Genomic DNA, 25,741 nt, shown 5'->3' with positions numbered 1-25,741 from the left:
GATGCGTTACTTATTCCCTATGTATATATAATGGAGATGGCTTACTTATTCCCTATGTATATATAATGGAGATGGCTTACTTATTCCCTGTGTATATATATAATGGAGATGGATTACTTATTCCCTATGTATATATAATGGAGATGGGTTACTTATTCCCTGTATATATATATATTTAATGGAGATGGGTTACTTATTCCCTGTGTACCTATAATGGAGATGGGTTACTTATTCCCTGTGTACCTATAATGGAGATGGCTTACTTATTCCCTATGTATATATAATGGAGATGGGTTACTTATTCCCTGTTTACCTATAATGGAGATGGGTTACTTATTCCCTGTGTATATATATTGGAGATGGATTACTTATTCCCTGTGTGTATATAATGGAGATGGATTACTTATTCCCTGTGTGTATATAATGGAGATGGCTTACTTATTCCCTGTGTATATATATAATGGAGATGGATTACTTATTCCCTGTGTACCTATAATGGAGATGGGTTACTTATTCCCTGTGTACCTATAATGGAGATGGCTTACTTATTCCCTATGTATATATAATGGAGATGGGTTACTTATTCCCTGTTTACCTATAATGGAGATGGGTTACTTATTCCCTGTGTATATATATTGGAGATGGATTACTTATTCCCTGTGTGTATATAATGGAGATGGATTACTTATTCCCTGTGTGTATATAATGGAGATGGATTACTTATTCCCTGTCTGTATATAATGGAGATGGGTTACTTATTCCCTGTGTGTATATAATGGAGATGGATTACTTATTCCCTGTGTATATATATAATGGAGATGGGTTACTTATTCCCTGTGTATATATAATGGAGATGGGTTACTTATTCCCTGTCTGTATATAATGGAGATGGGTTACTTATTCCCTGTGTGTATATAATGGAGATGGATTACTTATTCCCTGTGTATATATATAATGGAGATGGGTTACTTATTCCCTATTTATATATAATGGAGATGGGTTACTTATTCCCTATTTATATATAATGGAGATGGGTTACTTATTCCCTATTTATATATAATGGAGATGGGTTACTTATTCCCTGTATATATATATAATGGAGATGGGTTACTTATTCCCTGTGTGTATATAATGGAGATGGATTACTTATTCCCTTTGTGTATATAATGGAGATGGGTTACTTATTCCCTGTGTGTATATAATGGAGATGGATTACTTATTCCCTTTGTGTATATAATGGAGATGGATTACTTATTCCCTGTGTATATATATAATGGAGATGGGTTACTTATTCCCTGTGTATATATATAATGGAGATGGATTACTTATTCCCTATGTATATATAATGGAGATGGATTACTTATTCCCTGTGTACCTATAATGGAGATGGGTTACTTATTCCCTGTGTGTATATAATGGAGATGGGTTACTTATTCCCTATGTATATATAATGGAAAGTAATTTTTCTCTGTAGAGGAGCGGAGGCCTTGCTGGAGCAGGCCCGGGAGTGGGAGCACGCAGGAGAATATGGCCGTGCCGTGGATTGCTACCTAAAGGTGAAGGATCTGGACAACATGGGCTTAATGGAAAAGTGCTGGCTGAAGGTAATGTAACTACTATAGATGTACCCAAAGGCGGCTGTAAGGCTGGAGAGACACGGCTAATCTCCTGTTACTGCCAACAAGGCAGCGGTTACCCCGCTATTGGCGAGCACGCAGCGTCACCGGAGCCTGCACAGAGTCTCCGAGGAAGAAGCTGGTTCTTAGTGATTCTTATGGTCTTCTGCTGGTAGGGATCATAATTCCATCACCAATATCAGCTCTTCCTCCATCCAGCTAGCTCCGAGCTGCAGCGCTTAGCTCCCAGGTGTGACATGAGCCCCCCCCTACCCTGCTGGGATAGTGCTGCATTGTCTGCGTCTGCTTACATAATACCACTGACCTCACCGTATATACCACTGACCTCACCGTATATACCACTGACCTCACCGTATATACTGTTATTATTATTATATACCTGGCAGGGAACACCAGATAGTGACGGGGAATCACTGCTTAGCTAGAGCCCTGGGGCCATGTACATCACACAGATAACACAGGGGAGTCACTCTGCTCTGTATAGTGTTATACAGGAGGGTACACATACGCTGGTAGCTGTACATCACACAGATAACACAGGGGAGTCACTCTGCTTTGTATAGTGTTATAGAGGAGGGTACACATACGCTGGTAGCTGTACATCACACAGATAACACAGGGGAGTCACTCTGCTTTGTATAGTGTTATACAGGAGGGTACACATACGCTGGTAGCTGTACATCACACAGATAACACAGGGGAGTCACTCTGCTTTGTATAGTGTTATAGAGGAGGGTACACATACGCTGGTAGCTGTACATCACACAGATAACACAGGGGAGTCACTCTGCTCTGTATAGTGTTATAGAGGACGGTACACATACGCTGGTAGCTGTACATCACACAGATAACACAGGGGAGTCACTCTGCTTTGTATAGTGTTATAGAGGACGGTACACATACGCTGGTAGCTGTACATCACACAGATAACACAGGGGAGTCACTCTGCTCTGTATAGTGTTATAGAGGAGGGTACACATACGCTGGTAGCTGTACATCACACAGATAACACAGGGGAGTCACTCTGCTCTGTATAGTGTTATAGAGGAGGTTACACATACGCTGGTAGCTGTACATCACACAGATAACACAGGGGAGTCACTCTGCTCTGTATAGTGTTATAGAGGACGGTATACATACGCTGGTAGCTGTACATCACACAGATAACACAGGGGAGTCACTCTGCTCTGTATAGTGTTATAGAGGAGGGTACACATACGCTGGTAGCTGTACATCACACAGATAACACAGGGGAGTCACTCTGCTCTGTATAGTGTTATAGAGGAGGGTACACATACGCTGGTAGCTGTACATCACACAGATAATACAGGAGTCACTCTGCTCTGTATAGTGTTATAGAGGAGGGTACACATACGCTGGTAGCTGTACATCACACAGATAACACAGGGGAGTCACTCTGCTCTGTATAGTGTTATAGAGGAGGTTACACATACGCTGGTAGCTGTACATCACACAGATAACACAGGGGAGTCACTGTGCTCTGTATAGTGTTATAGAGGACGGTACACATACGCTGGTAGCTGTACATCACACAGATAACACAGGGGGGTCACTCTGCTCTGTATAGTGTTATAGAGGACGGTACACATACGCTGGTAGCTGTACATCACACAGATAACACAGGGGTCACTCTGCTCTGTATAGTGTTATAGAGGAGGGTACACATACGCTGGTAGCTGTACATCACACAGATAACACAGGGGAGTCACTCTGCTCTGTATAGTGTTATAGAGGAGGGTACACATACGCTGGTAGCTGTACATCACACAGATAACACAGGGGAGTCACTGTGCTCTGTATAGTGTTATAGAGGAGGGTACACATACGCTGGTAGCTGTACATCACACAGATAACACAGGGGTCACTCTGCTCTGTATAGTGTTATAGAGGACGGTACACATACGCTGGTAGCTGTACATCACACAGATAACACAGGGGTCACTCTGCTCTGTATAGTGTTATAGAGGAGGGTACACATACGCTGGTAGCTGTACATCACACAGATAACACAGGGGAGTCACTCTGCTCTGTATAGTGTTATAGAGGAGGGTACACATATGCTGGTAGCTGTACATCACACATATAACACAGGGGAGTCACTCTGCTCTGTATAGTGTTATAGAGGACGGTACACATACGCTGGTAGCTGTACATCACACAGATAACACAGGGGAGTCACTCTGCTCTGTATAGTGTTATAGAGGAGGGTACACATACGTTGGTAGCTGTACATCACACAGATAACACAGGGGAGTCACTCTGCTCTGTATAGTGTTATAGAGGACGGTATACATACGCTGGTAGCTGTACATCACACAGATAACACAGGGGAGTCACTCTGCTCTGTATAGTGTTATAGAGGACGGTACACATACGCTGGTAGCTGTACATCACACAGATAACACAGGGGAGTCACTCTGCTCTGTATAGTGTTATAGAGGAGGGTACACATACGCTGGTAGCTGTACATCACACAGATAACACAGGGGAGTCACTCTGCTCTGTATAGTGTTATAGAGGAGGGTACACATACGCTGGTAGCTGTACATCACACAGATAACACAGGAGTCACTCTGCTCTGTATAGTGTTATAGAGGAGGGTACACATACGCTGGTAGCTGTACATCACACAGATAACACAGGGGAGTCACTCTGCTCTGTATAGTGTTATAGAGGAGGGTACACATACGCTGGTAGCTGTACATCACACAGATAACACAGGGGAGTCACTCTGCTCTGTATAGTGTTATAGAGGAGGGTACACATACGCTGGTAGCTGTACATCACACAGATAACACAGGGGAGTCACTCTGCTCTGTATAGTGTTATAGAGGAGGGTACACATACGCTGGTAGCTGTACATCACACAGATAACACAGGGGAGTCACTCTGCTCTGTATAGTGTTATAGAGGAGGGTACACATACGCTGGTAGCTGTACATCACACAGATAATACAGGGGAGTCAGGCTGCTCTGTATAGTGTTATAGAGGAGGGTACACATACGCTGGTAGCTGTACATCACACAGATAATACAGGGGAGTCACTCTGCTCTGTATAGTGTTATAGAGGAGGGTACACATACGCTGGTAGCTGTACATCACACAGATAATACAGGGGAGTCAGGCTGCTCTGTATAGTGTTATAGAGGAGGGTACACATACGCTGGTAGCTGTACATCACACAGATAACACAGGGGAGTCACTCTGCTCTGTATAGTGTTATAGAGGAGGGTATATATACGCTGGCTGCAGTATACAATGGGCCAGATTCAGATTTTTCAGCACGCAGCCAGCGGATATTTGCGTTCTGCACGTGTGTATAAGACGCAGTGCGAGTGCGAGAACCGGCCACACCGATCAGGAAGCTGTCGCAGTGAGCACGCAGAGTCATCACACAGTGATTGGCAGGAAGAGACCGTTTGAGGAAGGTGGTCAGAGAAACGCAGGCGTGCCGGGGCGTGTAAACGCCGTTACAGGGGTGTGTATAAATAAGCCCCTGCGATAGCATACGCTGGCAGAGGTCTAGATGTCGACAGGAAGTTTAGCAGTTTCTGCGCTGGGTCAGGTCACCCACAACCGTGCGGATGGTTCCGATGTTACCAATGTGTTCCCATGACATGCATCCGCAAGTCAGCGAAGTGGGCGGCTTTATACAGTGATGGGCGTCTTGGTATAGAGCTGTGGTTGCCATGCGATTGCATTCATTAGCATATTACCGCAGCGAGTGGGATGCGTGCGAACGCAGCATTGCGAACCAACCTGAATCAGGCCCTATGTTCCCTGGTGTATGCAGTCAGGAAGCCGAATGTCGAAATGCCCACTGCCAGCTTCCTGACTGTAATATCCCGGCAATGTAGGCTTCGAAATCCCGACGCCTAACATGAGCCCTATAATACGGGTACGACACCCGCCACACCGAACGAAGGTAAGCCGGGCGTCGGCAGCAGATAGTCGCGGGGGGAGGGTTAAGGGCTACGCATGTCTGAGATGGGGAGCAGGGGTAAGAAGTGCTACTGCTCATACCTGTGAGATACGAGGTCCCGCATGGCTGTGATGGGGAGCAGGGGTAAGAAGTGCTACTGCTCATACCTGTGAGAGACGAGGTCCCGCATGTCTGAGATGGGGAGCAGGGGTAAGAAGTGCTACTGCTCATGCCTGTGAGATACGAGGTCCCGCATGGCTGTGATGGGGAGCAGGGGGTAAGAAGTGCTACTGCTCATACCTGTGAGAGACGAGGTCCCGCATGTCTGAGATGGGGAGCAGGGGTAAGAAGTGCTACTGTTCATACCTGTGAGAGACGAGGTCCCGCATGGCTGTGATGGGGAGCAGGGGGTAAGAAGTGCTACTGCTCATACCTGTGAGAGACGAGGTCCCGCATGTCTGAGATGGGGAGCAGGGGTAAGAAGTGCTACTGCTCATACCTGTGAGATGCGAGGTACCGCATGGCTGTGATGGGGAGCAGGGGTAAGAAGTGCTACTGCTCATACCTGTGAGACGAGGTCCCGCATGTCTGTGATGGGGAGCAGGGGTAAGAAGTGCTACTGCTCATACCTGTGAGAGACGAGGTCCCACATGGATGTTGGTTAAGGGACACCTTGTTTTCTCATAAGGGTCTTCACCGCTCGCTCTCCCTGTACAGACCAGCCCAGACAGTCTAGCACCGGGTATTAGTGTTCATTTGGGATAGGAGCTATATTGGTCATTTACTTTTTGTTGATATTCCAAGTGTCTTGTACACAGGTCCTTTCATGGACTATTGAATATTATTTCTGGTTACCCAAATTCTGACACTCAGATGACCTTTCACCTCTCCTCAGGCTGCAGAATTATCTATCAAGTTCCTGGTTCCAAGCAGAAGTTTGGAAGTGATTCATGTGGTCGGTCCCAAGCTGGTGTCTGCTGGAAAACACACTGCGGTAAGAGGACACACACACACACACTAACATTTATATATATAATGTATGTATCTGTGGTTTACATCCCCCATCCCGTGTATGTGTGTATATAGGGTATTTCTACTTCAGGGTTCATAGGGGGTCCACAGGGTTGACCTTGGGGTACAGCTGGATCTGGATCCACGGGCACCACACAGTTACAGCTTTAGCTCCCAGGATGCACTTGGGTCCATCCTCCTCTATATCCCGCCCCCGAGCCACAGGCACCTCAGTTTAAGTTGGTGCCCTGCCGGAGTCGGTCACCCTGTCGCAGTTGGGCTGCAGGAGCAGCCCCATAGCTTTATTTTAAAGAAGAAAATTTTTATTTTTTCTTGCTTTTACTTTTTTACTATAGCGGCAGCATCAGACTGTCCTTTAGGACGTCCACGTTGCCGCGTCTTCGCGACGCCAGTACAGCTCTGGGGATTGCGGCGGTACCCCAGAGTCTGTACTAGCCGGGCTCTGGGGAATCCCAAGACTGCTGCCGGACGACACGGGAATCAAGGTAAGCCGCGAGTCGCCGCGTTAGGCGGCCCTCGGATACTTCTAAATGCAGTCTGATACCTCCGGTCCTGGTGACAGACCAGAGCCACTAGTGGTGGCGGCGGGCTCCCCCTCCATGAGGCATACCCCGTGTGAACAATAGACCACCAGGGTATTAGGCTGGAAGCGGGACCAGCAACCCTGGGGTTAATTGCTAGCCAGGGGAGACAGCTTTCCCTGTACAGCGTCTCCTCCCCTCAGCTCAGCGCGCCTTTCTACTTGGTGTCTGGCGTCGCTGAGCTGTGCTTATCTTCGGCCACTCCTCCTCTGAGGTCTCCGGCGGCCATTTTCTCCATGGCACAACGCAGATCTCTCAGGCTGTACATGTGGTCCGGTCCCCCTGTATACCTCTCCCCTGTTGTAGGACAGTGTACACAGCACTATAGCCCTCCCAGACACTGACTCTGGGCAGCGTCCCCTGTGTACCTCTCCCCTGTTGTAGGACAGTGTACACAGCACTATAGCCCTCCCAGACACTGACTCTGGGCAGCGTCTCCTGTGTACCTCTCCCCTGTTGTAGGACAGTGTACACAGCACTATAGCCCTCCCAGACACTGACTCTGGGCAGCGTCTCCTGTGTACCTCTCCCCTGTTGTAGGACAGTGTACACAGCACTATAGCCCTCCCAGACACTGACTCTGGGCAGCGTCTCCTGTGTACCTCTCCCCTGTTGTAGGACAGTGTACACAGCACTATAGCCCTCCCAGACACTGACTCTGGGCAGCCTCCCCTGTGTACCTCTCCCCTGCTAGGACAGCGTACACAGCACTATAGCCCTCCCAGACACTGAATCTGGGCAGCGTCCCCTGTGTACCTCTCCCCTGCTAGGACAGCGTACACAGGACTATAGCCCTCCCAGACACTGACTCTGGGCAGCGTCCCCTGTGTACCTCTCCCCTGCTAGGACAGCGTACACAGCACTATAGCCCTCCCAGACACTGACTCTGGGCAGCCTCCCCTGTGTACCTCTCCCCTGCTAGGACAGCGTACACAGCACTATAGCCCTCCCAGACACTGAATCTGGGCAGCATCCCCTGTGTACCTCTCCCCTGTTGTAGGACAGTGTACACAGCACTATAGCCCTCCCAGACACTGACTCTGGGCAGCGTCCCCTGTGTACCTCTCCCCTGCTAGGACAGCGTACACAGCACTATAGCCCTCCCAGACACTGACTCTGGGCAGCGTCCCCTGTGTACCTCTCCCCTGCTAGGACAGCGTACACAGCACTATAGCCCTCCCAGACACTGAATCTGGGCAGCGTCCCCTGTGTACCTCTCCCCTGCTAGGACAGTGTACACAGCACTATAGCCCTCCCAGACACTGAATCTGGGCAGCGTCCCCTGTGTACCTCTCCCCTGCTAGGACAGTGTACACAGCACTATAGCCCTCCCAGACACTGACTCTGGGCAGCATCTCCTGTGTACCTCTCCCCTGCTAGGACAGTGTACACAGCACTATAGCCCTCCCAGACACTGACTCTGGGCAGCGTCCCCTGTGTACCTCTCCCCCGACAAGGACAGTGTACACAGCACTATAGCCCTCCCAGACACTGAATCTGGGCAGCGTCCCCTGTGTACCTCTCCCCTGCTAGGACAGTGTACACAGCACTATAGCCCTCCCAGACACTGACTCTGGGCAGCGTCTCCTGTGTACCTCTCCCCTGCTAGGACAGTGTACACAGCACTATAGCCCTCCCAGACACTGAATCTGGGCAGCGTCCCCTGTGTACCTCTCCCCTGCTAGGACAGTGTACACAGCACTATAGCCCTCCCAGACACTGACTCTGGGCAGCGTCCCCTGTGTACCTCTCCCCTGCTAAGACAGTGTACACAGCACTGTAGCCCTCCCAGACACTGAATCTGGGAGGGTGATTGTAGTGGAAAGGTGCAGTGAGTATATCTTCCTGCATGGTATGTGACTATTGCTAGTGCTGCTGTCTGTGCTTTTTCTACTTACTGTCAGCCTATACCTATCCCTTTCCTTCTCCTACAAGCCCTACAGGTGTGTGGGGGAGGGCTTTTCTGCGACCTCACTTGTATAAAACAAGTATTGGTGAGGTCAGTCACATACAGTTGTGTGCCACATAGTACCATATTTTGGACTGTTGTATTGCACACTTGAGAGCTCGCAGGTGTTAACACCATATTGCTTCCTGTGATAAGTAATTCCTGTGTATTTACTATATCATGTCTGAATCAGGGCCGACCTTCTTGTTTTTTAGAGCAACCTCCTGGCCGCTCGCATAGCTGTGGGTGACCACCCACAGCTATAGCGAGCGGCCAGTAAGATGGTCGCGATGATCAAGACCATCGCGACCATCAGGCTTGCGACGAGACCCCTGTGGTAGGGTCTCGTTGCCGCAAGCCCCAGAGAGATTTCTGCTCTAACAGAGCCGGAAGCTCTCCACTGACATCACTCGTGATGTCAGTGGGGCCGGCCCCAAACGGAGGCGTTCACATGGGAACGCCTCCGTTTGGGCAGCCACTCCCCCGCTCGCCCACCAAAGGGGGCGTGCTGTCACTCAACATCGACAGCACACCCCCTTTGGTACGAGACACAGTGCGACGGATTGCCCGTTGCTATCCTTGTCTCGCGCATGCGCACGACGGAGCCGGCTCCGTTGTGCGCATGCGCACTGGGCCACCATCGACCCGCTTGCGAGCGCATATCGCTCGCGAGCGGGTCTGAATCAGGCCCAGGGTCCCCTGTGTTGGTTTCCTGCAGACGCTGTTCTGCAGGATCTATCTCAGGATGGTCTGTGCGAGCGGTGCCAGCTGGTACCTGGCCCTACTAATACCCCTATGTCACAGGACCCTCCATGGCCGATGTTTTCACAGGTACTGGTGTCGATTGCTGACCGTTTATCGGTCCCAACAGCAGTCCCTCCTAGGGCGTTTCCCCAACACTCCATCCCCCATTCCCCGGGTATTTCGCAAATATTGCAGTCTCCACCCGGGTCCCAGACTGTAGGTCCCTATACGGGGATGCCTGTGTTCGTACGCAACAGTTTGTGGTGCCTTTTCAGAGTAATCCACCCTGGGTGAAGGTACTCTCCAGCTCGGTACAGAGCCTTGCGGCCACATCTTCGGCTTTTCAGTCGATGTTACAAAGTGATATGCCGCAGAAGGCGTCCAAGCGTCATGTCGTTAGTACATTGACGGCGCAATTGTCGGACTCTGAGGTGTCCTCAGACGATGGAGAGATTCTTGAGGACTCTGATGCTACAGGTCAGGAGGTGGAAACTAGGTCCTCCATTAATGTGCCGGCATTAGTTAAAGCGGTGCGAGCCATCCTTCATATAGAGGAGGATGTCCCGGCACCTAAGTCTAAGTATCCTAACTTCAAAAAGGTTAAGGTTACTTCAAATGTTTTTCCCCTGTCTGATCAATTGGCGGATCATATGGCGGTAGCTTGTCAGCTGCCTAGTAAGAAATTCCAACCACAGAAAAGGTTGGTATCTAACTACCCTTTTTCTGATGATCATTGCAGGAAATGGGAAACCCCACCTGCGGTGGATTCCCATGTCACCCGCTTAATTAAAAACGCTACGCTGCCTTTACCGTCTGTCTCCTCTTTGAAGGATCCCACAGACAGGAAAGTGGAGACTGCATTGATGTCCATTTACACTCTCTCAGGGGCGGTGGCTTGCCCGTCCATGGCCATCTCATGGGTGGCTAAGGCCATCGAGAGCTTTGCCAACGCTTTGGAAGATACCTTTCCTGAGGATGCTCTGGAGATGCAGAGAGCGTTGGTAGGACAGATGAGAGATGCTGCTTCCTGTATTGGGGAAGCATCGTTGGATACCAGTCTGCTGACCTCTAGAGTTTCAGCTACAGCTGTGCCTGCTCGTCGGTCCTTGTGGCTGAGGTCCTGGAGGGCTGATGCTGACTCTAAAAATGGCCTGGAGGCTTTCCCTTTTAATGGGGAGTTGCTATTTGGTCCTGACTTGGACAAGAGTAGATACTCTAGCTAGATCCAAGTCAGCCTTCCTCCCTTCGGCTTTTGCGCCGGCTAAAGTGAGGAGCTCTGCCTTTCGGTCCTTTCGGGTTCAGGGTAAGGCCACAGGTCAGTCCTTCCCGAGGCAGTCGGCAACCAAGGTCACTCCTAAACCTAAAAAGCGAGCGTGGAGTGCCAGGTGCCCTTCTTCCAAGCAGGAAAATAAACCTGCTGCCTGATGGGATGGGCCTCCCTCTGGGGGACCCCAGAGCGGGAGGCCGACTTCTTCAATTTGCCCAGTGTTGGCACAATACCACCATGGATGCCTGGGTTCAAGAAGTAGTCTCCCAGGGGTACGCCCTATCCTTACGGCTCAGGCCGCCCCACCAGTTTTTCTGCACGAGTCCTTCTCTGGACGAGACCAAAGCTTCGCAGATTCAGGAAGCTATAGAGTCCTTGCTGCAAGCAGAGGTCATTGTTCACGTTCCACAGTTACAACGTGGGACGGGGTACTATTCTACTCTGTTCCTAAACGGAAACCCAAAGGTTCTCATCGCCCTATCCTCAATTTGAAGTCTCTGAACAAATATCTCAGAGTTCCCAGATTCAGGATGGAAACGTTGCTTTCCATCATTCTGGCAATGGAACCCGGGGATTACATGGTCTCCCTGTATATCCAGGACGCCTACCTCCATGTGCCTATAGCACTTGCACACCTACGGTATCTGCGGTTTGCTATCCTGCAACACCACTACCAGTTTCGGGCCTTGCCCTTTGGCCTCTCTACGGCTCCTAGGGTGTTCACCAGGGTGATGGCAATCATGGCCGCCCACCTTCGGAACCAGGGTATACTGCTGTTGCCGTATCTGGACGACATTATTCTGCTAGCAAGCTCCCCGGAGGTACATCTTCGCCATCTCCATCTGACCATTGCTTGTCTACAAGCACACGGGTGGTTAATAAATTGGAAGGAGTCCTCTCTGATCCCATCACGAAGGATGGTCCATTTGGGAGCTCTCCTGGATTCTCGTCAGCAGCGGATCTTCTTGACTCCAGAGAAGGTTTCCTCCCTGCAACTGCGTATGTATACACAGTTGCCTGAGCAGTTGCAGAGTGTCGGTACACTTGGCCATGAGAGTTCTAGGATCCATGGTGTCTGCTTTCAACATGGTGGAATTTGCCCAATTCCAGTTGAGGCCCCTGCAGGGGCAGATTCTTTCCGAATGGAACGGGTTACCTCACCGGATCCGGACTCAGAGGCTGGTGGTGTCTCCGGAAGTACGTCTGTCACTAAGCTGGTGGCTTCAGACAGATCATCTCAGCGAGGGTCGCCCCTTTTGGGTCCCGGACTAGGTTCTGCTCACAACAGATGCCAGTCTCTGGGGTTGGGGAGCAGTGATGGGCTCGTTGTCTCTTCAGGGCTGGTGGTCTGTGGAAGAAGCAGCTCTTCCCATAAACGTGCTATGGCTGCGGGCAGTGTACCGTGCTCTACTGTCGTCAGGCACCGCTCTTCACAGAAGAGCAGTTCAGGTGCAATCAGTCAACACCACCACGGTTGCGTACATAAATCACCAGGGAGGAACTCGCAGTCGAGCTGCGATGTTGGAGGTGTCTTAAATTCTGGCTTGGGCGGAGTGCCACCTTCCAGCTATCTCAGCAGTCTTCATCCCGGGAGTCCTCAATTGCGAGGCAGACTTCCTCAGCCGTCACGACGTGCTTCCAGGGGAATGGTCGCTTCACCCAGAGGTGTTTCAGCTTCTTATGGACAAGTGGGGACTGCCAGAGTTGGACCTGATGGCATCCTGTCACAACTACAGGTTGCCAGTGTACGGATCAAGGACAAGAGATGCAGGCGCATGTCTGGTGGTCGCGCTGTCGGTGAAGTGAACATTTCACCTAGCGTATCACTATCTGTTTCCTCCGATATCTCTGCTGCCTCGGGTTCTAAGAAAGATCAAACAGGATGGAGGCACATTTCTGTTGGTGGCTCCAGCATGGCCCAGACGTCCTTGGTACTCCGATCTCAAGAGCTTGTCAGTAGACATTCTGTACCTTCTGCCTCAGCGTCGGGACCTGCTGTCTCAGAGCCCCTGCCTTTACCCGGATCTGGGAGGCTGTCTTTGACGGAGTGGCTCTTGAGACAGCCGTCTTAAGGTCCCGGGGTTTTTCGAGCTCTTTTATCAGTACCATGCTGAGGGCACGTAAGTCAGCTTCAGCAAGAATTTACCACAGAGTGTGGCACACTTTCTTTCAGGGGTGTGAGTCCAGGAACTGTGATCCTCAAATGTTCAGGGTGTCGAGGATTCTGGCTTTTCTCCAGTCTGGTCTCGACCTAGGCTTACGTCTTGCCTCACTGAAGGTGCATGTGTCGGCATGGTCTGTGTGGTTCCAACGCAGGATTGCTACTTTACTGGACGTTCACACCTTTTTCCAAGGTGTTCTGAGAATTCAGCCACCCTTTGTGCCTCCTATGGCACTTTGGGATTTGGCGGTGGTTCTTCGGGTCCTGCAGGGACCTCCTTTTGAGCCCTTTGAGTCGGTTGACCTCAAGTGGTTAACACTTAAGACTGTTTTTCTCCTGGCAATTGCTTCGGCCAGGGGAGTGTCTGAGTTGGGGGCGCTCTCCTGTAGTCCCCCCTTCTTCATTTTTGCCTAAAGTGGTCTCTAAGTTCCACATCAATCAGGAACTTGTGGTGCCAGCTTTTCAGTCTCCTGATCTTACAGCTAGTGAGGCTTCGTTGGACGTTGTCCGTGCTCTTAGAATTTATGTGGACCGGACTGCTTCAGTTAGACGGTCCGATTCTTTCTTTGTCCTCTTTGGTTTTCACAGGAGGGGTTCCTGCCAATAAAAAAACTTTAGCCCGTTGGCTTTGTTCTGTTATTTGTTAAGCTTATATACAGGAACGTTTGCCTGTTCTAGCCTCTGTTAAGGCTCATTCCACTCGGTAGGTGGGTCCTTCTTGGGCTGGTAGACGTGGTGCCTCCGCTTTTCATCTGTGTAAGGCAGCCAATTGGTCTTCAATTCAGACGTTTTTGAGGTTTTATGCGTTTGACACCTTGCATCTCAGGATGCATCCTTTGGGCGCAGGATTCTCCTTTCTGCACAGGAGCGTCCCCACCCTTAGTTGAACTGCTTTGGGACATCCCCAAGGTCAACCCTATGGACCCCCTATGGACAATGAAGTGGAAAACAAGAGATATGGTAAGAACTTACCTTTGTTATCTCTGTTTCTACGAAGTCCATAGGGTCCACAGGGCGCCCGCCCTGACGCACCTGGCTTCAAATGGGCTGTGTGACTGGTCACCGATTTTTCCGTCTCCCATTTCTGTGAGTATGGTTTCTTGTGCGTTCCAGTCTTCCTTCTCTCTCTCTGTTTCATCTCCTTCTCCGGCCTAGGCTGCTTACCAACTGAGGTGCCTGTGGCTCGGGGGCGGGGTATAGAGGAGGATGGACCCAAGTACATCCTGGGAGCTAAAGCTTTAACTGTGTGGTGCCCTTGGATCCAGAGCCAGCCCTGTGGACCCTAGGGACTTCGTAGAAACAGAGATAACAAAGGTAAGTTCTTACCATATCTCTTGTTATATCCCCCCCTGTGTATTTGTATATAGAGTATACATCCCTCCCCCTGTGTATGTATATATAGAGTAGATATCCCCCCTCCTGTGTATGTATATATAGAGTAGATATCTGGTACATCTTCTGACGAGGGAGGGGATACACAGGGTTCCTCTCAGGAAACCCCTACAGACGAGGAAGAACGTTTTCCAGCTGCAGATGTTCCTTATCTATTTAGGGCAGTCAAGGCTGTGCTAAACATTGACGAGGAGGAGCCAGTGCAAAGAAAGGCTCCAGGGTTATAACGCCAGAGGGTTATAAAATCTGAGTTTCCCAGATCGGAGCACCTTTCGGATCTCACGGGGGAAGCATGGAAATTGTCAGATAGAAAATTCCATATTACAAGGAAGGTGGAAGCTGTATACCCCTTTCCAGTGGATCAATGCATCTAATGGGAGGTTCCTCCGTCAGTGGACACACATGTGGCACATCTAGTTGATAGTGCCACATTGCCTATACCTTCTGCTTCCTCGTTTAATTGTCCCACAGATAGGAAACTTGAAGCCTGTCTTAAAGCAATATATATACCCGACCGGCCATGGCTACAGGTTGGGTCTCTAAGGCCATTGAGGAATGAATGAAGACACTGGAAATTCCTCTTCCAGAAGCTTCCAGGGAACAGCTGACGACCATCTCTTATGTTAAGGATGCAACGTCCTACTTGGGAGAGGCAGCTTTAGACGCGGGGATATTATCCTCCAAAGCATCAGCGGTTTCAGTGGTGGCTCGGAGAGCCCTCTGGCTGAGGTATTAGAAGGCAGATACAGGATCCAAGAGAGCTCTGGAATCCCTTTCGTTCTCAGGGGGCATTTTGTTTGGCACAGAGTTGGACAAGATTGGGGCTACAGTGGCAGCCTCTAAAACGGCTGGTCTACCTTTGGCATCCACTGTTAAACCTAAGTGGTCAGCCTTTCGGTCCTTTTGGCTGCAAGGAACAGCAAGAGGTCAGTCTTCCGCCAGAGCCAATGCTTACAGGAAGCCACAGTCTAGGAAGTCCTGGCCAAACAGACATCCGGCTGTCAGGTCAGACGTCAAGCCTGCAGCTTGATGGGACGGGCCTCCCTCTGGGGGATCCCATGGTGGGAGGCCGACTTCTTCAGTATTCAGACGCATGGCATCTTACAACAACATATGCCTGGGTTCGGGAGGTGGCCTCCCAGGGGTACGCCCTTACGTTCTGAAGAAGTCCCCCACAAAGGTCTTTCAGCACAACTCCAGCAGTGGGTTCTGCGAAAGCCTTGGCCCTCCAGTAGGCTATACACTCCCTGCTGATATCGAGGCTATAATCCCGGTTCCAGTGAATCAATGGTGAAGGGAATATTACTCCAACTTCTATTTGACTCAGAAACCCAGCGGGTCTCACAGGCCTATTCTAAACCTAAAAGGTCTCAACACGTTTATCAGGGTGCCCAGGTTTCACATGGAAACTCTGCGGTCAATTGTGTTGGCCATGAAACCAGGGGATTTCATGGTACCCTTGGATATCCAAGATGCATACCTTCATGTGCCAATTGCACAATCCCACCAGCAATTCCTGCGGTTTGCAGGAGCATTTCCAATTTCAGGCACTGCCTTTTGGATTACCAACGGCCCCTCGGATGTTTACCAAAGTCATGGCAGTAATAACGGCCTGCATCAGGCGAAAGGGAATCAGGATTCTGTCGTATCTGGACGACCTGCTGATATTGGCTCAGTTGTCACAAGAGTTGCAGCGTCCTCTCAGACTGATGGTAGCGTGTCTACACCGACATGGGTGGATTGTAAATTGGAAAAAGTCACCGCTTCTTCCAGTACAGCAGATGGTGCATCTAGGGGCAAGGTTGGATTCTCTGGCACAAAGGATTATCTGCCAGAGGACAAGATTGCGACTCTTCAGCTGAAGATACGCAAGCTTCTTCTCAGCCGATCAGTTTCAATCCATGCAGCAATGCAAGTCCTAGATTCCATGGTGTCGACTTTCGACATGGTGGAGTACGCTCAGTTCCACTCCAGACCATTGCAGATGTTAATCCTCTCTCACTGGAGAGGGGAGTACCACCTAATAAAGGCACAGACATCAGTCTCTGTGTTGTCTCAACAAAGGTTGCCCATTATGGATTCCAGATTGGGTTCGCCTCACAATCGATGCCAGCCTCCGAGGATGGGGTTCAGTGACAGGTTATCACACTTTTCAGGGAAAGTGGACGGCAAGAGAAAGTCTTCGGCTATAAATGTCCTGGAACTAAGGGCAGTATTCAGAACGCTTGTTCAGGCTCAGGAACTATTAAAGGGCAGGCCTGTCCAGGTACAACCAGAAAACGCCACCGCAGTAGCCTACCTAAACCATCAGGGAGGCACGCGGAGCCAGGCTGCCATATCGGCAGTGTCAAACATTCTGGTCTGGGCAGAATGTCACCTCCCGGCAATATCGGCAGTGTTCATACCAGGAGTCCTAATTTGGGAAGCAGACTTCCTAAGTCGGGAAGATATACATGCTGCAGAATGGGCTCTTCATCCACCGGTATTTCAGAACCTAGTGGACAGATGGGGTCTTCCAGAGGTAGACCTCATGTCCTCAAGGCACAACCACAGGGTTCCCAGGTATGGGTCCAGGACCAGGGATCCTGCGGCCGAATTTGTGGATGCTCTTGCGGTAAGGTGGAATTTCAGACAGGTGTATCTGTTTCCTCCGTTTTCCCTTCTTCCCAGGGTCATCAGGAAGGTCAAACAGAAAAGCTGTACAGTAATACTGATAAGCATCTGTTTGGCCCAGACGCCATTGGTTCACTGACCTGCAGAGTCTCTCCATAGACACTCCGTGGCCTCTTCCTCCAAGGCAGGACCTGTTAATACAGGGTCCCTGCCTGTATCCGGACCCTCCTTGGCTGTCTTTTATGGCATGGCTCTTGAGGCCTCCGTCTTAAAGGCAAAAGGTTTTTCCGATTCTGTAATACAGACAATGTTGAGGGCACGGAAACCTTCCTCTGCCCGCATTTATTACAGAATTTGGCACTCTTTTTCAGTGCTGTGAACTGAGGAAGTATGACCCTAAGGTGTTTAGGGTCTCGCGAGTGCTTTCTTTTCTTCAGGCCGGGTTGGACAGAGGTCTCCGTCTGGCTACTCTGAGGGTGCAGGCCTCGGCACTGTCGGTTTGGTTTCAGAGAAGGGTTGCCACCTTGTCTGATGTAAGAATATTTTTCAGGGTGTTCTGAGGGTTCAGCCTCTCTTTGTTCCCCCAGTAGCCCCATGGGATTTGACACTGGTACTAAGGGCTTTACAGGCTCCTCCATTTGAACCCCTGAAATCAGAAGACCTGAAGCGGTTGACAGCGAAGACAGTTTTTCTTCTAGCTACCGCTTTTGGCCCGCAGGGTCTCTGATTTAGCAGCCTGGATCACTCCACTACATCCCAAGATAATTTCTGTGGACCCTAAGAAAAAGAGTTAACAAAGGTATGTTATACCATAACTCTTATTTTCTTGCCCTCTTCCCTTTTTCCTGGCTTTTACTAAGCTCTGCAATGTGTTTTCTGAAAGGGACGGAGCTTAGTGACATCATCACTGGTCCATAGTGATGTCATTCAGCCCCGCCCCCTTCTGGATCTGTGCAGAAGCAGCTGTTATGGGGAGACGTTTATGTACAGTATGTCCCCCTTCCATTTCAACCCTTGCAGTGCTTAGGACAAGTCACACTCCTACATAGAAGCAAAGGGTATGTAGTTATGTGTCCGCCAGTCTCAATACCGACAGTGTAATCCCGGCAAGGGATCTAACATAGGCGTCAAAATACCGACGCCTATGTCAAAATACTGACGCCTATGTTAATCTCGAGGCTAAAACTCCGACAGGACACCGGACCGATCATCCAATGCCGGGGTTAAGTATCCACATATCTGGGTAGGGGGAGGGTTAGTTTTAGGGACCCCCTGGGGGGACTTAGGGTTAGGCACCCCCTCGGGGAGGGTTAGGCCAGGGAAAGGGGGGGTTAGGTTTAGGCACTAGCGGGGGAGGTTAGGGTTAGGTACCCCTAAAAGTGGGTTAGGGGGGGGCGAGGGTTAGGAATAGTAAACTTACCTCCGCTGTCGGGATCTCCTCCATCGAGTTGCCGGCGTCGGGATTTGAACTGCTGGGTTCGCGTCTGGCAAACATACTGATTTCGTCGCCATAGTCTATAGAGACTGTTATGCATGAAATCCCAGGATATATACATAGTGTAAGAAAATTAATGCGTGCGTCTCTCATCCCCACGTATTACTTGCTCCCATTTACAATTACAGGACTTTCTTCGGGCTGCACCCACTCAATGGAATGCCTTACCACGCACAATACGACTTTCCTCTAGTATCCAATCCTTCAAGCGTTCCCTGAAAACTCACCTCCTCAGACAAGCTTATCAGATTCCATAACTGACCACATAACCTTCATAGCTTCCATGTCTTATTACATTCCCTCTCACAGTCCACACATAACCTCACACATCGTCTTTCTCTCACATCCTCCTGACATTTGGCCGACATTCCTGTGTGACTGGATCATACAGCCAACCAAGAAACTCTGCATTCTGGCCGGACCAAGGAGCAATATATAGCACCTATCCTTGTGTAGCAATGCCTATTTCCCTATAGATTGTAAGCTTGCGAGCAGGGCCCGGAATATGCTGCGATATATAAGAAACTGATAATAATAATTCTCCGTGTCTGGCACCAGCAATCACTCAAAAGTCAAAGGGGTAAATTTACTAAGGTGAGAGTTTTTAGAAGTGGAATAAGCAACCAATCAGAATCTACGTACCAATTAACTAACACCCTCTAGAAGAGGCCTGGCCAACCTGTGGCTCTCCAGCTGTTGTGAAACTACAAGTCCCAGCATGCCCTGCAACAGTTTTAGCATTCCCTAATAGCAAAACTGTAGCAGGGCATGCTGAGACTTGTAGTTTCACAACAGCTGGAGAGCCACAGGTTGGCCAGGCCTGCTCTAGAAGATTATAGCTAGAATCTGGTTGCTATGGGCAACATCTCCACTTTTAAAAACTCTGACCTTAGTAAATTTACCCCAAAGTCTCTTACTGTAGATCATGTTTCTTACCCATTCTGGTGTTCAGACTCCTAAACAACTGAACATCTTGACCATATTGGTTGGCTTGTATGTTGCCATGTGATTGAGGGATAACGGTGTAACCAATAATGTTGTCACTGTGACTGTATCCTGGCCTGGGGAAATGCACTCTATATACATACCCTTCTGTATTGTCAGGCAGCTGAGCTCTATCTGAACTTGGATCTCGTTAAAGAAGCGATTGACGCCTTTATATTTGGGGAAGAGTGGAACAAAGCAAAGAGAGTGGCAAAGGAGCTGGATTCCAGGTAAGTGCTGTCTTAGGCCCTGATTCAGACCCACTCGCGAGCGGCTGTCCGCTCGCAAGTGGGTCGATGTTCTGCACTGACCATGCGCACGACGGAGGGAGCTCCGTCGTGCGCATGCGCCAGACGCGACGAGCGAAGGAAAGTCCTTCGCTCGTTGTGTCTGATCAAAGGGGGCGTGCTGTCGATGTTGATTGACAGCACGCCCCCTTTGGTGGGCGTGCCGGGGGCGTGCCTCCCTGACGGGGGCGTTCCCACGGGAACGCCTCCCATCAGAAGCCGGCCCACTGACATCACTAGTGATGTCAGTGGGAGTGATTTTGGCTCTGATAGAGCCAAAATCACTTCGGAGCTTGCGGTTGAAAACCTCAACCGCAGGCTCCGGCTCGCAGTTTCGATGGTCACGACCATCGCGGCCATCAAAATGCACGCTCGTATAGGCTGTGGGTGGTGACCCACAGCTAAACGAGCGTCCAGGAGGACGCTCCATTTTTATGGAGGGCGGCCCTCATTCAGAGCGTGCGCTCTGCTCAGAGCGTACGGCTCTGAATGAGGGCCTTATACCTTATTACTATTCTTACTACTGCCAATGCTACCAGGGGGCAATCCTTTCTGCCAGGCCCTTCCTACCTTGTACCTGAGAGTCCCTACAGCTGGCAGGGCACCACCTAATACCATGGGCAATCCTCTCTGCCAGTCCCCTCCCCCATTTTATACCCTATTATTACTATTCTAACTACTGCCCACCTTATACCCTAGTATTACTATTCTTACTACTGCCAATGCTACCAGGAGGCAATCCTCTCTGCCAGCCCCCACCCACCTTATACCTGGGAGTCACTACATCTGACACGACACCACCTAATACCATGGGCAATCCTCTCTGCCACCCCCCCCCACCTTATACTTGGGAGTCAGTACAGCTGGCAGGACACCATCTAATACCATGGGCAATCCTCTCTGCCACCCCCCCCCCCCCCACCTTATACCCGGGAGTCACTACATCTGACAGGACACCACCTAATACCATGGGCAATCCTCTCTGCCATCCCCCCCCACCTTATACTTGGGAGTCAGTACAGCTGGCAGGACACCACCTAGTACCATTTCTTGTGATATCTGTTACATAGGACCTAATGTATATTCTCTTACTAATGCAGGTATGAGCCATACGTGGATGAGCGATACAAAGACTATTTGAAGAACCAAGGAAAAGTAGATTCTGTAAGATAATAGAATTTTATTTATTCTCTTCTGTCGCTCAAAGTGCTGCCTACATCTCCGTCACATCAACCCTTCTATCACCCTACAGTATTTATCCTTCCCATTCCTTATCCTGCTCCACGTAACGTGGTACTCCCGTACTATCTACCCCTACTGCTATTCCATGTGCTCCCTACATCTCTGTCACATCAACCCTTCCATCACCCTACAGTATTTATCCTTCCCATTCCTTATCCTGCTCCACGTAACGTGGTACTCCCGTACTATCTACCCCTACTGCTATTCCATGTGCTGCCCCTCTATCATCTGTACCCGTACTGCTATTCCATGTGCTGCCCCTCTATCATCTGTACCCGTACTGCTATTCCATGTGCTGCCCTTCCATCATCTGTACCCGTACTGCTATTCCATGTGCTGCTCCTCTATCATCTGTACCCGTACTGCTATTCCATCATCTGTACCCGTACTGCTATTCCATGTGCTGCTCCTCCATCATCTGTACCCGTACTGCTATTCCATGTGCTGCCCCTCTATCATCTGTACCCGTACTACTATTCCATGTGCTGCCCCTCTATCATCTGTAATATGCCATCATTATCGGTACATATACTGCTCCATGTAATATGCCATCATTATCGGTACATATACTGCTCCATGTAATATGCCATCATTATCTGTACATATACTGCTCCATGTAATATGCCATCATTATCGGTACATATACTGCTCCATGTAATATGCCATCATTATCTGTACATATACTGCTCCATGTAATATGCCATCATTATCTGTACATATACTGCTCCATGTAATATGCCATCATTAGCGGTACATATACTGCTCCATGTAATTTGCCATCATTATCGGTACATATACTGCTCCATGTAATATGCCATCATTATCTGTACATATACTGCTCCATGTAATATGCCATCATTGTCTGTACATATACTGCTCCATGTAATATGCCATCATTGTCTGTACATATACTGCTCCATGTAATATGCCATCATTGTCTGTACATATACTGCTCCATGTAATATGCCATCATTATCTGTACATATACTGCTCCATGTAATATGCCATCATTATCGGTACATATACTGCTCCATGTAATATGCCATCATTATCTGTACATATACTGCTCCATGTAATATGCCATCATTATCTGTACATATACTGCTCCATGTAATATGCCATCATTAGCGGTACATATACTGCTCCATGTAATTTGCCATCATTATCGGTACATATACTGCTCCATGTAATATGCCATCATTATCTGTACATATACTGCTCCATGTAATATGCCATCATTGTCTGTACATATACTGCTCCATGTAATATGCCATCATTGTCTGTACATATACTGCTCCATGTAATATGCCATCATTATCGGTACATATACTGCTCCATGTAATATGCCATCATTGTCTGTACATATACTGCTCCATGTAATATGCCATCATTATCTGTACATATACTGCTCCATGTAATATGCCATCATTGTCTGTACATATACTGCTCCATGTAATATGCCATCATTATCTGTACATATACTGCTCCATGTAATATGCCATCATTGTCTGTACATATACTGCTCCATGTAATATGCCATCATTATCTGTACATATACTGCTCCATGTAATATGCCATCATTATCTGTACATATACTGCTCCATGTAATATGCCATCATTAGCGGTACATATACTGCTCCATGTAATTTGCCATCATTATCGGTACATATACTGCTCCATGTAATATGCCATCATTATCTGTACATATACTGCTCCATGTAATATGCCATCATTGTCTGTACATATACTGCTCCATGTAATATGCCATCATTGTCTGTACATATACTGCTCCATGTAATATGCCATCATTGTCTGTACATATACTGCTCCATGTAATATGCCATCATTATCGGTACATATACTGCTCCATGTAATATGCCATCATTGTCTGTACATATACTGCTCCATGTAATATGCCATCATTATCTGTACATATACTGCTCCATGTAATATGCCATCATTGTCTGTACATATACTGCTCCATGTAATATGCCATCATTATCTGTACATATACTGCTCCATGTAATATGCCATCATTGTCTGTATATATACTGCTCCATGTAATATGCCATCATTGTCTGTACATATACTGCTCCATGTAATATGCCATCATTATCTGTACATATACTGCTCCATGTTCTGTGTGAATATATACTGATCATGTCATTTCTTCCCTAGCTGGTTGGTGTTGATGTGTTGGCTGCCCTGGACATGTACGCAGACCGAGGGCAATGGGAGAAGTGTCTCGATGTAGCTGCTCAGCAGGTAGTCAGATATATGTACAGAGGGATTGTAGGTGCCACAAGACCAGATAAATGTATTACCTGTACGCTGGTGATTCTATAACACAAAGATTTACACCTCTAGGTTTATGGTTAGGAAAAGCCATCGCAGAGCCGGCCCTATCTATGTAAGACATAGCGCTATCTTATACTGAGCACAGAGACATTCAGGAGGAGATGTGAGAGAGAGAGGATAGGGGAGGGGTAGAAGAATTGTGTATCATTAATATACAGGTGGTAATGATGGCAAAGGAGCTGGGCAGGTGACCAATGGAGAAGGTGTAGTGAGAGATGGAACGGTAGGAGAACAGCCATCAGCGGGCAGTGTCACAGAGCCAGAGATAGTGAGGAGAAGGTGTAGTGAGAGATGGAACGGTAGGGGAACAGCCATCAGCGGGCAGTGTCACAGAGCCAGAGATAGTGAGGAGAAGGTGTAGTGAGAGATGGAACGGTAGGAGAACAGCCATCAGCGGGCAGTGTCACAGAGCCAGAGATAGTGAGGAGAAGGTGTAGTGAGAGATGGAACGGTAGGGGAACAGCCATCAGCGGGCAGTGTCACAGAGCCAGAGATAGTGAGGAGAAGGTGTAGTGAGAGATGGAACGGTAGGAGAACAGCCATCAGCGGGCAGTGTCACAGAGCCAGAGATAGTGAGGAGAAGGTGTAGTGAGAGATGGAACGGTAGGGGAACAGCCATCAGCGGGCAGTGTCACAGAGCCAGAGATAGTGAGGAGAAGGTGTAGTGAGAGATGGAACGGTAGGAGAACAGCCATCAGCGGGCAGTGTCACAGAGCCAGAGATAGTGAGGAGAAGGTGTAGTGAGAGATGGAATGGTAGGAGAACAGCCATCAGCGGGCAGTGTCACAGAGCCAGAGATAGTGAGGAGAAGAGATGGAACGGTAGGAGAACAGCCATCAGCGGGCAGTGTCACAGAGCCAGAGATAGTGAGGAGAAGAGATGGAACGGTAGGAGAACAGCCATCAGCGGGCAGTGTCACAGAGCCAGAGATAGTGAGGAGAAGAGATGGAACGGTAGGAGAACAGCCATCAGCGGGCAGTGTCACAGAGCCAGAGATAGTGAGGAGAAGAGATGGAACGGTAGGAGAACAGCCATCAGCGGGCAGTGTCACAGAGCCAGAGATAGTGAGGAGAAGAGATGGAACGGTAGGAGAACAGCCATCAGCGGGCAGTGTCACAGAGCCAGAGATAGTGAGGAGAAGAGATGGAACGGTAGGAGAACAGCCATCAGCGGGCAGTGTCACAGAGCCAGAGATAGTGAGGAGAAGAGATGGAACGGTAGGAGAACAGCCATCAGCGGGCAGTGTCACAGAGCCAGAGATAGTGAGGAGAAGAGATGGAACGGTAGGAGAACAGCCATCAGCGGGCAGTGTCACAGAGCCAGAGATAGTGAGGAGAAGAGATGGAACGGTAGGAGAACAGCCATCAGCGGGCAGTGTCACAGAGCCAGAGATAGTGAGGAGAAGAGATGGAACGGTAGGAGAACAGCCATCAGCGGGCAGTGTCACAGAGCCAGAGATAGTGAGGAGAAGAGATGGAACGGTAGGAGAACAGCCATCAGCGGGCAGTGTCACAGAGCCAGAGATAGTGAGGAGAAGAGATGGAACGGTAGGAGAACAGCCATCAGCGGGCAGTGTCACAGAGCCAGAGATAGTGAGGAGAAGAGATGGAACGGTAGGAGAACAGCCATCAGCGGGCAGTGTCACAGAGCCAGAGATAGTGAGGAGAAGGTGTAGTGAGAGATGGAACGGTGGAGAACAGCCATCAGTGGGCAGTGTCACAGAGCCAGAGATAGTGAGGAGAAGAGATGGAACGGTAGGAGAACAGCCATCAGCGGGCAGTGTCACAGAGCCAGAGATAGTGAGGAGAAGGTGTAGTGAGAGATGGAACGGTCGGGGAACAGCCATCAGCGGGCAGTGTCACAGAGCCAGAGATAGTGAGGAGAAGGTGTAGTGAGAGATGGAACGGTAGGAGAACAGCCATCAGCGGGCAGTGTCACAGAGCCAGAGATAGTGAAGAGAAGGTGTAGTGAGAGATGGAACGGTAGGAGAACAGCCATCAGCGGGCAGTGTCACAGAGCCAGAGATAGTGAGGAGAAGGTGTAGTGAGAGATGGAA

General features: G+C 49.3%; 1 protein-coding gene across 1 annotated transcript in view; it reads left to right on the top strand.

The window, feature by feature from the left end:
* The window catches only part of IFT172 (intraflagellar transport 172), a gene marked incomplete at its 5' end in the record, with an annotated part of 111,297 nt that overhangs the window by 45,451 nt on the left and 40,105 nt on the right, over positions 1–25,741 (top strand). Inside the window, 5 exons of the mRNA XM_088466029.1 lie at positions 1,475–1,604; positions 6,477–6,575; positions 19,919–20,028; positions 21,186–21,249; positions 23,506–23,592. Of these exons, the coding sequence (XP_088322155.1) occupies positions 1,475–1,604; positions 6,477–6,575; positions 19,919–20,028; positions 21,186–21,249; positions 23,506–23,592 (490 nt within the window). The remainder of the gene's footprint in view (positions 1–1,474; positions 1,605–6,476; positions 6,576–19,918; positions 20,029–21,185; positions 21,250–23,505; positions 23,593–25,741) is intronic.

The sequence above is a fragment of the Taudactylus pleione genome, unplaced genomic scaffold (genome assembly GCF_031769625.1).
Source record: "Taudactylus pleione unplaced genomic scaffold, aTauple2 ptg002299l, whole genome shotgun sequence".
NCBI lineage: Eukaryota > Metazoa > Chordata > Amphibia > Anura > Myobatrachidae > Taudactylus > Taudactylus pleione.
Note: the sequence above shows the minus strand (reverse complement) of the source record. Positions and strands in the feature narration are given on the sequence as shown.